Below are 13,741 nucleotides of genomic sequence, written 5' to 3'. Positions count from 1 at the left end.
TCAGTTTTGGAGAAGTTACGGCTCCAGCTTCCCTGCCATGTTTGCACATGAGTGCATGAGGGAAGCCTTCAGCAAAGGTGGTGATAACAATGGTCATGGGAGGAGGAGCAGCTCCTGGAAGGGACCTGTCTCTGAGGGTGTGCCCTTGGTCTGTGCTCTGAAGTGCCAGTCTGTCCATTCACTTCCGTTTCATGGACTGTAGGACCAGGTGGCTGTGGTCAGTTCCTAGGTCGAGGCTCTTCTCCCAGAGTTTATTCTGGAACCAGCATTCTACAAACTGGCCACAGGCACGTGGGAGCAGCATCCTCCCTGGCTGTGCCTACTCAGACCTGTGAGCCTGGTGAGGCAGTGCCAGGGAGTGGAGGCTTCTCTGTTCCCTTCTGTTTCGAGCTGAGGGCCCTAGGGCCCATATCTCTTCCCTGCTCAACCACTTGAGGCCAAGCACCCTGGCCTCCTGACAGTTCCAAGAGTGTGCTTCAGGGCCTTTGCACCTGCTGCACCTAGTACTTGGAAAGCACTTGCATTGGCTCATCCTGTGTTGCTTTCTCCCAGAGGCCTTCCTGTCAGAGTTGATGCTCTCCTTCCCAGGCCGGGCAGCCCTGGCATCAGCCCCATAGCAGGTGAGCTGTGGCAGGGGCCTGACTCCACCTGGAGCTCAGTCCCAGGTGGCCAGACACACACTCTGCTCCTATTTCCCTCGCCCTCTCACCAGACACAGAGTGGAACGGGAATGAAGAGGCCTTGAAAGGAAATAGAAATGAGAACTGGGAGAAAAGCTAAGAAAAAAGTGCAGGACAAGCCCACCTCAAGAGAAAACCAGGCCAGGGAGAAAAAGAGGCTGGGGCTGAAAGAAGGGGAGGTCACACTGGGAGGAGGTGGCCAGCAGGAGAAAGGAGGGACAAAGGAAAAGCCCACGTAGCCCAGGGAGAGCGCTGGGGTGTAACTAGACCTGAGGGGAGAAAGTGGGCATGAGGGACTGTACGTCACTCCACGGGGTGTGAGGTGCAGCCAGGTCAGTCACACCTGTCCTTGTTTGCTCTGTTTCGCCACGTATGAGGGTGGGGGCTTCACCCTCTCCAGAAGCACTATGCTCCCACCTCCTCTGTGCCTGTCCAGAGAGGAACTCTTCCTGTACCTCTGCAGAGCCCGTGGGAGTGTCACACCGCCCATGCCTCTTGCCAGCTGGAGGGTCATACAGAGACCTCTCTGAACTCTCGTGATGCCCCAGATGCCCGAGTCCCCATCACATACCTCAGAGGAGCTAAGGCTCTCCCCCCAGCCACCTCAGAGGCCAGCAGAGCTGCATAAACCCAGGCTCTGTCCCAGGCAGGACACCTGAACTGGTCAGTTTGGGCCATTGGTGGGCGTGGAGGATGATACGGCATCTGGGCTCAACTGTTCCAATCTCGGAGCCCTGTGGGGACCATAGCAGGCTTTCAGCAGACACCTAATTACTCTATGTCAGTAGAGAAGGACGCATCTGAGGTAGTGAGGTGCAGACTGGGGGTATCTGTTGAGATGTCGCCAGTGTTCCTCTTCTACTTGGAGTTGGGGGCCCAGGTGCCAGACATGTCTCTGAGGACTTGTATTTCAGTGCAATTTCTTTGGGCATCACTACAGTTTTTAGGGGGCTAAAAATAAAAGCCTGTCATTTTAAAATCAGTTCTTTTTATACCATGCTCAGAAGGCCCTTTAAGGTGTTACATAAAACGTCTTACACGTCTTGAACTGTGAGTGAGAGAAGGCACATTCGCCCTCTGAATGTTGCCCCAATAGGACAGATCACAGTGTCTCCCCTGAGCAGAAAAATTAGGATTCAAATAGAATGCCATTGTTCACCCTCTCTTGGGGGGATTTTCCTTGGAGAGCTCAGGCGGATGAATCACGGCTGGAAGCCCTACCACCTGGCCCGAGCTCCTAGATCCACTGTCCAGCTACTGAGAGCCAGCCCAAGCTAGCCTGTCACCATGCTCTTGGTTTTGGTCCCCAGCATCTCGGCATCCTCCCTGTTGGGTCACCTGGGTTGGGCAGTCCCTCCTTCATCCCCACCAAGGAGCTTTCCAGGACGTTCAGCCCATCGCTGACATCACCCTGGGTCCTGGCAAGGCCCTCGGCTCCCCTGGGCTGGACTCTGCTCTCCAGCCTGCAGGGGCCTTGTGGGTCCACTGCCCTCCCCACTCCCCCCTCTTCCTTCCCTCCTCACCCACTGGCTGCCCTCAATAGGATCCTCAGTAATCCCAGTCTTAAAAATGCAGTGCAACTCTGCTGCTGGCTCAGGCCTCTCAGACCACCCCATGCCTGCCAGACCCTCTCAACATTCTTGGGGGTCCTCATACTCAGCCTGTGTAATCTGGAGCCCGTCTTCTGCCTCTCCTGCAGGGCCAGTCCTTGTCTTGTGTTCTTGGCCTTAGAGCATATCTCCTCTCTCAGACCCCCATCTAACTCGTCACCAGGTACTGGTGCTTCGTTCTTTGTGGCTATCTCTGGTTCTGTCCACTTTCCTTCCTGGCTTCTCCTGCCCCCAGTCCAAGCGACTGTCATCCCCTCTCGTTCTCTCTTGCCTGCACCTCACCTTCCCACAGCCATGAACCCACTCCCAGACTGTCCCTGTGTAGTAGCCAGAGTAGTCTCAAATCCCCTCAGCCTAGCACCCCCCAGCACCCTCCTGCTCTGAGGGTGAAGATGAAGCTGCTAGGCATGACTTGCAGAGCCCGACCCCATCTCCTGCCTCCCCCGAGGCCCCCTCTTCTTGCTCTAGCACACGCGCCTCCTATGGTCCATCCCTCCCGTTTCTTAACCTTGGCCAGCTCAGGGCCTTTGCACACACCATTCTTTGGGTCCTGATCCTCTTCCTGCCCCTCTTGCCCCTCTGTCCCAGCAGTGCAGCCCACTGTCTATGCGCCTGCGTGGCATCTGCCTCGTTGAACTGTGGTGCACCCTGTGGGCTCAGCCGAGTCTGCGTATTATCATCCTGGGCCAGGCACAGGCCAGCGTTGGGGAGGTGCTTTGTGAGAGTTTGAGTAAGTGAAGAGCGAGGGCAAGGGTCAGCAAATTTAAACAGTAAAGATTTTAGGCTTTGTGGACCATACAGCCTCTGTCAACCTGTCGCTGGACCCAGAAGGCAGCCAGAGACCATACGGAAGCCAGCAGGCGTGTCCATAAAACCTTATTTACACAAAGGGGCAGCCGGCCGTAGTTTGCTAACCCTTGGTCTAGAGAAACAACAGAATACATTCGATGGCAAACAAGTGATTTTAAGGCCAAGGCTTTCTTGAGAAGGGTCATGGCTTCCAGGAAATTGCTGGTAACAGAGTAGGAAAAGGGTTCAGAAATGAGCCCCCAGGTGAACCTCGGCAGATGTGACTTTGAAGATAAAACTTCTGGAGCCCTGCTGACCACACCCCATGAGGCTTCCTGACACTGGCCATGAGGGCCTTGACTTGGGAGGCGGACAGTATCGGGTGAGGAGTGACAGTGCCCAGGCCATAGGGTCCTCAATCCGGCTTCCTGTCACTCCGATTTAGGGAGAGAGAGGTACCTTGTTTAAAGTTGAACCTTGTCTTCAGGGGATGGGCCACCCAGCAGTGACCCAGGCGAGTTCCACAGCATGTTTTGGGGCTGATCACTTAATGCTGCAGTGGCACAAGTGCCAGTGAAAGAAGCGTTGACAGTGAAGTGATTGGGGCAGCTTCTCGTGGTGCATCCAGGAGGAGGTTCTTGTCACTATGTCCTTTCGGTTCCTATAACATTGAGTTTTCATGGCTCACATGAATTATCCTTATGACCTTTGTAATAATTCCAAACCTAAATGTTTAGCCAGGTAAGAGACTGCTTTTCAGGGGGAGGTGACACATGAGGCCTGACAATGTGAGGGGGTGGGTGAGCCTGGGGGCTGTCCATTCCCACTGTGGCTGAGGTAGGAGTTTCTGCTCATTTAATTCGGAGCAGCTAGGCCAGGCAGCCTAAACCAGGACAGCAGGTGCTGCTGCTGGGTGAGGACAGGGATCCCCTAGTCTTTCCTCAGGCTGCCTGAGTTTGGGCATCAGGGCTGGAAGTGGGATGGGACACCAGCAGGCCTCTCCTTTGGCATTCTTGATGGGGACAGAGCCAAGATGCACACTACCCAGTGCTTTAGCGTGCTCACTGCAGCCAGGCCACCTAGGCTCACAGCCTAGGCTTGTCACTGATAAGCTGTGTAACTTTAGGCAAGTTACTTAATCTCACTGTGCCTCAGTTTCTTCATCTGTAAAATGGGGATGATAAAAGCTCCTACGCTGAAGGTTTGTTGAAGTTTTTGGCACACACGAGCGTCCCGTGAAAGTCAGCTGCCAAGAGAAGCCCACAGAGCAGAGGGTCAATGATCAGGGTGAACCGCCCTGAGCCCAGTCCCAGGACCTCCTGCTGGTCCCCCTCATGTTTAAGCTCCACACCCCAATTACATGGAGGACTTAAGAATGTTCCCAGGGTAGCACCAGGTCCAAGGAAAGGGAATGAGCTGCCTGGTTTCTCCAAGGTCAGCAGACAGAAGGGGCTGCACTGTGGAAGAGTTGGACCCCAGCAAGAGGGAGTTCTGGGAGATGGGCCATCTTTCCTGGCCACTTTGCCCAGGCTGCCCCTCTAGCAGCCAGAGCCCTGGACTCCTCAACCCCTTCGTCAGTTTCCCTTTACCCTGCCCCAAAGCCAGAAGCCATGGACGCTTGTGTCAGGCAAAGCAGTTTCCCTTGTTGACACCTGGCACCTGACACAGCCTGTACCTCTTTGGGGACCTTCTGAGGGGCTAGGACCAGACCTCTGGCCCCTGCTCCCCTGTACAGAGCACAGGGTGAGAGGCAGTGTGATCAAGGAACTGTTTGGAAGGTCAGCGCTCATTTTTCCTTGAATAAATGAAAGTCGTGGCTTCCAGGCCATGGAGTGTGGACCTGGGGAGGCCGCAGAGGTATTTGCCTGCAGAGCGCTCCTCCTCACCCTCCAGGGCAGGTGTGGCCTTGTCTCCAGCCTGGTGAGGACAGGCGCTGGTAGCAGGAGAATTCCCGGGCTGGACGGAGCATGAGGCGACGAGAGCAGCCTGCTTGGCTGGGCCCCGCTGGGAGTTGGGCCACTAGGCAGCAGGTGGAAATGGCAGTGGCCTGTGTACACCGAGGTAGCATGTATTTTCTGAACCCTCGTATGGGTATGTGGGGATGTGCTTACTTTTTGTTGTGAACCGACAGGTAAAGATCATATACATTCTGAACAAGGCCACGTGATATGGCTCCAAACCAGTCTGTGCCAGGGGTACCCCCCACACACCCCTTCTGCCACCTCAGATGCTCTCCTGCCCTCCTCCCGCAGCTCCCGTGCAGCTGGGGAAGCACGGTGGCACTGTGATGGCCTGTCCTGGCTGCTCTGGGCCTGTGGCCCAGACAGACTCCCTGCAGGTGGCCTGCCAGCCCTCCTGCCTGTGTGTGCCACCAGCCCTGAGTGTGTCTCCACTTTGCCACTTGGATGCCCAATGGGGCATTTCCATCATGGGGGAACCCCTTCCTTCCCCTTGTAGAGGGAAGGCACACCAGCAGCATTTCAGATTTCCATGTTTCAGCCGGGCGCAGTGGCTCACGCCTGTAATCCCAACATTTTGGGAGGCTGAGCCGGGCAGATCACGAGGTCAGGAGATCGAGACCACGGTGAAACCCCGTCTATACTAAAAATACAAAAATATTAGCTGGGCGCAGTGGCGGGTGCCTGTAGTCCCAGCTACTCGGGAGGCTGAGGCAGGAGAATGGCATGAACCCGGGAGGCGGAGCTTGTAGTGAGCCGAGATCGCACCACTGCACTTCAGCCGGGTCGACAGAACGAGACTCAGTCTCAAAAAAAAAAAAAAAAAAAAAAAAAAAAAGAGATTTCCATGTTTCACTGTCTATGAGGAGTCACCATTTTCTGTGAAAATGAGGCCCTATGCTTTATTAAGAAAATTTGATTTTTAAGAAAAAATATAAAAATCTTTAAGAAAGTAGGATTTTTTTTTTTTTAACTACATGGAGCAAAGAGTGCCAGACAGCATTCTAATGTACGGAAATCCAAAAAGCATCCTGCTCTCCCAGGCCTTCTCCTGGCTCAGAGTGGGGGCAGCTGGGATCACATGTGCTGGGAAGGGCCTGGTGGACTTCTTTCTCCCTGATGGTGGCCACCACGAGGCACCTTGGCAGAGAAGGAACAGGGGAAGCCGAGACCAAACACAGAGATGACACAGCTCCTCTGAAGCTAGGCTGGAGGGGGAGAAACTGCCTTGAGGGGTGTTGGGCCTCATAAAAGCCTGTTTGTCTACTGTGCTGTGAAGTGATCCTCAAAGCTCTCAGAGGAAGGCCTCAACGGGGTGGTACCCTTCATGCAGGGGGCTGGTTGTGAAACAGGTGATGCTTCTCTTTTCAAATAATTTAGACACATTTAGTGGTCACATTCCTACTGAGCTGAAGTATGGGCCCCCTATGGAACTAAGTGGAGTCCCTTGTATTGACGTTGGCCCAGCACCTCACCCACGTTTTCTGGGCCCACTATCTCCACATTTGCAAATTGGGTTCCTGTGAAAAGTTTCAAGAAAAAAAAAAAGGCAGAAGAGGAAAAACAGGCTCCTCTGCTGCGGCCTTGAGTTTGGGGCCATCGGAAAAAGTCTGGATGAAGAATGATTTTGGCCCTATGAGTTTCACAGCAGCCAGTGGAAACTTCCAGGAATGCTGCCCCGGGCCAGCCAGTGGCTGTTTCCGCTGCCACTTTTACGAGCTGCAGACCCACTCCCTGGCTGGCTGGCCAGCACAGGGGGAATGTGATGGTCTCTTTCAGCTCAGCTCTGCCTCTTAGGGTGCAGTTTGTGTTCCATGGGCAGCAATTTTTCCAGGCTCTGTCCAGTGACAGAGTGTTCAGAGCCCTCACAGCCTCGATTGGCCCGTTTAGAAGGGGCCAGCCACCAGGCGGAGCACCCTCCACGGCAGCTAATGTCTGTGCCGGACGCTGCAAGAATTTATAGCAGCCTTAAAGGGGGAGACTCCCTTCTAAAATGTTTCAATGTTTTATTAAATGTATGAAAGAAAGTTTCCTTTCCACTGGACCAAGGCCCAGGACTTCATGGAGCCCCAGGGAAGGGGGCAAAACCTCTTGGGAAAGCACACGGGTGAGGTTAATCTGACCCTCCTGATGCCTATGGGCTGCACAGTACCGGAGTCAAGGCTCCCATACTCACATGGGCTCATCCATTGGCCAGCAGGGGCCTGGCATACAGTAAGGCACTCAGCCAACCCTAAAGAGGGAAGTGAAATGACGCCAAAGGCGTCATGGCCAGCATGGTCCAACCTGCGCAAGTGATGAGTGGGGCAGGCTTGCTCTGGTCCAGCCCCTCTTTGGGGAGCATGCAGGCTCCCAGACAGTGCTGCCCCTCTGCTGACACTCTGTCCAAAGCCAGAGGAGGAGGGCAGCTTTTCCCAGCCTGTCTGGGAGCTATGTCTGCAAGACTGGCCCTGGCCCATGAAGCACATGCAGCTCCAGCAGCTGGGGGCCTTTGGCAGGCCAGGCAGCCAGGTCCGCAGGTGAGCCATTGTGCTGGGTGTGTAAGAGGCCAGGAGAGCAAGGGCCCAGCTTCAGGAAGGCAGCATGATGACAAGCATGGTCAGAGTGAGCAACTGCTGGGCTGCTGAGTTACCTAGGCCATGAGCTTGGTTGTCCTTCGCACTGGGCGAAGGAGGAGAAAGTGGGCTCAGAGAGATGAAGTTGTCATGGCCTGTGATTGCCCTGGGCTGAAGTCCCACATGACATATCCTATAGTAGTATTCGTTGGACTTGGACAGGCAGAGACCCTCTTGGGATCAGGGGACTCACCTCCCTGCCTTTGTCCCCTGCCAGCCTGGGAGGCTCTTCCAGGTGTGAGGGGAAGGACCCAAGTGGAGTGCCATCATTTGTGGGTGCAATTTTCTCACCTCTGGAGTGGAGGTGGTTGATGGTCTCCAGTTGTTTATGGACAGTGCCTGGCTCAGACAAGGAAGCTGGTTTTGCTCCAGAACTCCAATATAAATGCCAGGCCACCAGGGTGGGGGGTTCCTGACCCCTTGGTTCTCTTGAGAAATGACCAAAGGCTATGGGACCTGCCATCTAGTTTCCCTCACTGTGTCCCCACCCCCTGCCCACAAACATTATAGATCAGCCATCCAGAGCCAGGAGAAGCAGACATAAAGGCAAGGGCTATCCCAATAGCACCAGAGACAAGGGGCCTGGCAGAACCCCTGGGTGGAAAGAGCCAGCTGGCATTTGGGCAGTGGCTGAGGCAGCCAAGTGGGGACTGGCCAAGGGGGTCCCTAGAGCAGCCTGGTGGCCCTTCTGTGTTCTGACCCAACCACTGTTTATTTTGCAGACAGTCTCCATCCTGGAGCAGCGGTTGACACTGACAGAAGACAAGCTGAAGCAGTGTCTGGAGAACCAGCAGCTAATCATGCAGAGAGCAACACCATGATCAGGGGAGCAGGAATCAGGAGCTCGGTTGATTTGCAGGTGGCAGGCCAGGGATTTGTACCGTGGGACTTGGGTAAATAAAGGGGACTGAACTCTATGGGAATCACATCCATACCGGAGCCCTGGATTTTTGCAGTTCTGCCCTCCACCTTGCTATCTGCACCAGGAGGCTCTCCACCTGGCAGCCAGAGGTCCCCAGTGGGCCGGGCTCACACACAAATGATGCTTCAGACCCGAATGAGAGGACCACATTTTGCTTAATGTAAAGGAGCCACTTGAAAATGTCTGCTCCTTCGGGGTCCTGAGATTGTGGCTCCCCCTCTGGAGGAGGTGGCTCCACGATGCCTTGATTTTCACTCATCATTTGGACATGTGACTGGCTTTTCCTACCTCTGCCATGGCGTAGAAATTGATCGCACATTGATTGGATGAGCCGGGGGTTTTCTCTAAATCTGACTAAAGGCCCAAAGTGGGCCCATCTGAGTCAGGTTTGTTGGGAACAAGCCCTCTCAAGTGGGTGGTGGCTTTTCAGTGGCCCTGATTTCTGTTCCACATGTGTTCACTGGAGCCAGGTGACTTCCTCCTTGCGTGAGTGAGGGCACAGGAATCTCAAAATTAAACCTGACTTCATTGTACTTGTTGCAGGAGTGGCTTATGCTGGATGACACTTAATCAATCTTCCCATCCCCAGGGCCCAAACAGAATGAGAATGGTGACTTGGGAGGGCCTCCGCCAGGATTGCCTCTGAGGCCAGGACCCCCCTGTTTGCAGCTGTTCAGGGTGTCGGGGAACAAGGGCAGTCAGAGCCCTTGCATGCACCCACCTCCCTCTGGCTGGCCCCCACTGACTGCTTCTGTTGGGACTCAGAGGCCTCAGGCACCCAAGTTTCCATTTGCTCCTGAGGGCTTCCATAGGGTCCTCCCTCTGCCCCTGTGCTGGGGAAGCCAGGACAAATGTTTTCCCTGTGTCTGTGTGTCGCCCGTGCCTTCCGTCTTCAGCTTCTTGGGGCTCAGCCAGCCAAGGAGGTCTTTATCCTCAAACACACCTGCCCTGCCCTGGGGAATGGGAGGTGGTGTTAGATCGTCCCAGGAGCTGTCAGTACCACGTGGTCAGTGGGTTCACAGCCTCTGCAGCCTCCAGGTGGAAGCAGAGCCTGCATGCCTCAGAGCCTGGACTGACAAGAGGGCAGCTGTGTTGAGTCCTGATGACGGGACGCTTTCTCTGGCCTACACTGGGTGGGGAGGGAGCTGCCTGTTGCCAGCTGTGTGACCTCAACATTGTGACCTAACCTCTCTGAATCTTGGGTTCTTATTGTGTGAAGTGGTTGTGATACCCTCCTCTGGTGACAAGGTAAGCAATGCACTGTGCTCAGTGCAGAGCAGGTGCTCAAGAGAAGCCCATCACTCCCCATCCCCACCAGTCCCACTGGATCTACAGGGTCTGCTCTCAACACCATCCTCCCCCTGCACTGTCGATGGGAAGAAGCTGCGGGCTCAGGGTGCTCTGGCAGCTGCTGGGACCTGCCGCACTTTTCCCACGTGGCCCTGCCGGTGTGTGGACAAGCCTGGCAGGCCTGCTGGTCCATGCTGGCAGGTAAGTCTCTTGGCTACCTCAGGAGGCTTTGAAGTAGAGTCTAGGCAACTGCAGGTCAGCCTGCTAAGAGGAGGTGCAACTTATGGGGCCAGCCGTGTCGGTTCCCTCCCATGCCAGCCCTCCTGCCACCAGACCAGCACTGGGCTGCTTGTTGTGGCTTCCGGACCTGGGCTTGGACCTACCATGGGTGGAGATTCTGATGATTTGAGCAACCAGCCCAGGGCAAGGTCATCTCCAGAGACAGATGACGGCCCCTCTGGGGGCAGCAGGGCATGTGCAGGGTCTCCAAGGCATTGTGTGGCAGGTCTTGCTCTCAGACCTAGGTTGCCATCACCTCTGTCTTCAGTTTACACCAGGATCGAGTTTGGAATCTCTGTGAAATCCACCTTTCTCTGCTGGAGGACATGTGGAGTTGCAGGAGGTGGTCTTAGGGGTAGTGGTGTGGTATTTGTCCCTGATTGTTGACTGCCAGTGGAAGCTCCACTGGTTACTAGATGTAAGGGGTCAGGAGGAAGGACTCACCCCCACACACTTCTTGTAGTATGATATCGGCGTGTCCTGGGACAGCCTGACGTGGGCTGTCCAGATAGAGACAGGCCAGAGCCAGCGCCAGCGCCAAGCTTGGATAGGCCCACGCTCAAGCCCCATGGACTGTCGGAGGGCTCTGCTAGAGTGGTCTGGGTGTCCACGCCCACACCCCTCTCTTGATGGAGCCACCAGCCAGACCTGGAATTTGCGGGCAGGATGTTCTTCTTGGAATGCTGCTCTTTAAAACAGCACAGGCCAGGGGTGGTGGCTCACGCCTGTAATCCCAGCACTTTGGGAGGCCGAGGCGGGAGGATCACTTGAGGCCAGGAGTTCAAGACTAGCCAGGCCAACATGGAGAAACCCCGTCTCTACTAAAAATACAAAAATTAGCCGGGCATGGTGGCTCACGCCTGTAATCCCAGCTACTCAGAAGGCTGAGGCAGGAGAATTGCTTGAACCCAGGAGGCGGAGGTTGCAGTGAGCCGAGATCATGCCACTGCACTCCAGCCTGGGGGACAGAGCAAATCTCCATCTCAAAAACAAACAACAAAAACAAAACAGGACAGAGACTGCCTCCACCAAGCCAGGGGGTCAATGTGTATCACCATGCTGAGGGCAGAGCTGGGGGTGGGGTGGGTGCCAAGGCTCTCACCTGGGGCCTGAGTTCTTCTTGAGTTCCTTTTCTTGCTCATGCGAGGCTTGACTCAGGACCTCACTGCTCTGAGTGAGAATCTGGTGGGAGGGAAACGGGGTCCTAGGCAGCTGTGACCGCTGTGGGCATTGTCCCTGTAGCCTCAGTTCTGTACCCTCACCCCCTCCCCGTGGAGATGCTGCAGGCCCCCTGAGCTGCACACCACACTGCCTGGGAGTGTAGGGCCCTCACAGGCAGCAAGGAGTGTGGGGCCTGGGTGGGCTTGAGGTGGCTTGGCGAGGTGTGGGGGCCACATGATGGAGCTTTCTTGCAGAATCTCCCTAAGCGACGCTCTGCCAGCTCTACCCGATGGCTCCCTGTAGCTGGGGCTGCTACTGATCCCCCACTCTTGCTGCCAAGCACAAAAGCAGCCCTTCTGGAAATGCAAATGGCTCGGCTCAGCCGTCATCTCTCCTAATTTTGGATTTGGTAACTGAGCTCTCAGAAACCAAATTGCAGGAATCTCTTTTGTGTTAGGAAGATGAAGTTAGTTTAGCATTTTTGTCAGTAAGTGCATATCAGCAGCAATTCCCCATCGTTTGCCTCCCCAACGCCTTCATGCCCTAATTTTCCCAATGTGAAATAAAAGAATAGATGTCTGTGATTTAAACTGCAGCCTGCTGCCTACCATTGTCCAGTTTCTGTGGGTTCCTGGGATAAACCTGCACTTCCTGCTGGAGAAGCTGAGAGGTGGCTGAGATGACCAAGGCAGGCAGCTTGCAGGTAGAAGCCATCAAGTCCAGCCCCGGCCTGTGGCAAGGCTTTCCGCCTCTCACCCAAGTCACCACACCCTGGGAGCGCCTGACAGGCTGTGTCGAGGGGTTGCCACAGGCTTGTGGCCACCTAGTCGCCCACTTCAGAGACTCAGGTAGCACATGCCAGCCTGCTGTGGGAACTCCGCCATCCTGCCACCCAGCACAGTCCTTGGCCTTCTGTCCTGTGATTTGATTGCCACAGCATCATGATTTCTCAGTGGTGGGTGGGTGGGGGGGGTGCTCTCTGGGGCAAGGGCAAAGTGGTGAGGTCAGGAGGCCCCCAAACCATGGCCCAGGTCCAAACCCTCGCTCTCTCCGACTAGTTCTGTGACCTTTTTGGGCCTCTGTACAATAGTGCTTGTGTCATTGGGCACTCACTACAGTGGTTGGTGCAAGTTAAGTGCGGTTAGTGTGTGACCATTGGTGTTATCCCACCACTGGCCTGGCGAGTCAGGCCCCTTCCCTGAAACTTGGCCCCATGTGCCAGTGGGGATGGTGGGGGGGCTCGTGGTCCGAGGGTCCCTCTGGCTTTGTAATGTTAGGCAGCTAGAGTTCTCATCTCCTGATCCCATGGCCCCTGCCATGGGTGTCCCCGGTGGTGAGAAGGGATTGGGCCCCTCCCCACCCGAGAAGGCAAGCACTCTAAGGCTATCTCTTCTGCTGTCACTAAGGCCACCTCTGGGGAGAGCACAGGCTTGAGGGTGGGTGTTTGTGATTGCCCCGAATCCTGGAAGTCCAGCCCACTGTATAAGCGAGGGCATGGTGAGTCACACTGGTCCTGTCACCCCAGTGCCCTGTCATTAACCTCATTTCCGAAATGATTTGCTTGAGATGGGCCCCTGATGGCTCCAAATTTAATTGGTGTGTGGTCATTTAAGGGGGAGCAGAATCTCCCTAGAGAACCCTTGGGGGTTCTCTCCTTACCACCCCTGTTCTGCCCGCCCAGGCTGCTGAGGAAACCACACGTGCTAAGGCAGCGGTGGCAGCCCAGGAGGTCCTGGTGCCCTGGGGCATGGCTCCACTTCCTGTGAGCATTGCCGTCCTGGAACAGGGCCTCTTCCCATTGCCTGGTAGGCTCAGCCTGCCTCAGCCAGGCCGCCCTGGCACCCTGGGTTCTCTCGCTCGGCCACTGTGGGGAGTGCCTCCCTAGAAGATTCACCCTGCCTCCGTGACCCATGGGGCCCCCACGGCCATGCTCAAGACGAGGCTGAAGCCAGCCCATAGAGCCTGCAGGAAAGTCATTAGGAAGCGCATCCCGTGCCAACCTCTCCTTCTGCCAGGAGCTACCCGTGTGGAAACACTCTCCCAAGAACCTATTTATAGAGCAAGGCCAGTAGTTGTTTTCACTTTAGGTGAGGCCATCTAGAGCCCTGTCCGCCTGGAGTGCTGCTTGCGGCAGACACTTCTGCCCCTGCCGGCTCTCTCCTGCCACCCATGAGAAATCAGAATGCTGGTACGAGGAACATTGGCAGGAAAGGAAGTGATATCTTGCTACGGCTTCCTTTTCTCAGCCCTAAGCTTCTCTTTTAGGCACCAGCGTGTGTTCCTGAAAGTGGGACTTTGGCATCTTTTGTGGGTACCCAGCGGGCAGAGGCCTGGCCTGCAGAAGCCAAAGCCCATGCTGAGCAGTGTCACTCAGCCACACATACTGATGCCAGCCCTTGTCCGTCTCCATGCTTCCCAGCTTGGCATCTGGACTCAA

The 13,741-nt window shown here is 55.4% G+C and overlaps 1 protein-coding gene across 7 annotated transcripts in view; it reads left to right on the top strand.

Moving 5' to 3' along the window:
* POC1A (POC1 centriolar protein A) overlaps window positions 1-9,107 on the top strand; it is a 79,724-nt gene extending 70,617 nt beyond the window's left edge. For all 7 annotated transcript variants that reach the window (XR_611838.4, XM_008972147.4, XM_003818770.5 and 4 more), the window contains one exon: window positions 8,375-9,107. Coding sequence is in view for 6 of the 7 variants with exons in the window: in XM_008972147.4 (XP_008970395.2) it covers window positions 8,375-8,473 (99 nt within the window). In the remaining variant the exon portion in view is untranslated. The remainder of the gene's footprint in view (window positions 1-8,374) is intronic.
* Window positions 9,108-13,741: the final 4,634 nt, after the last annotated feature.

Source organism: Pan paniscus, chromosome 2, assembly GCF_029289425.2.
Source record: "Pan paniscus chromosome 2, NHGRI_mPanPan1-v2.0_pri, whole genome shotgun sequence".
Taxonomy (NCBI): Eukaryota; Metazoa; Chordata; class Mammalia; order Primates; family Hominidae; genus Pan; species Pan paniscus.
Note: the sequence above shows the minus strand (reverse complement) of the source record. Positions and strands in the feature narration are given on the sequence as shown.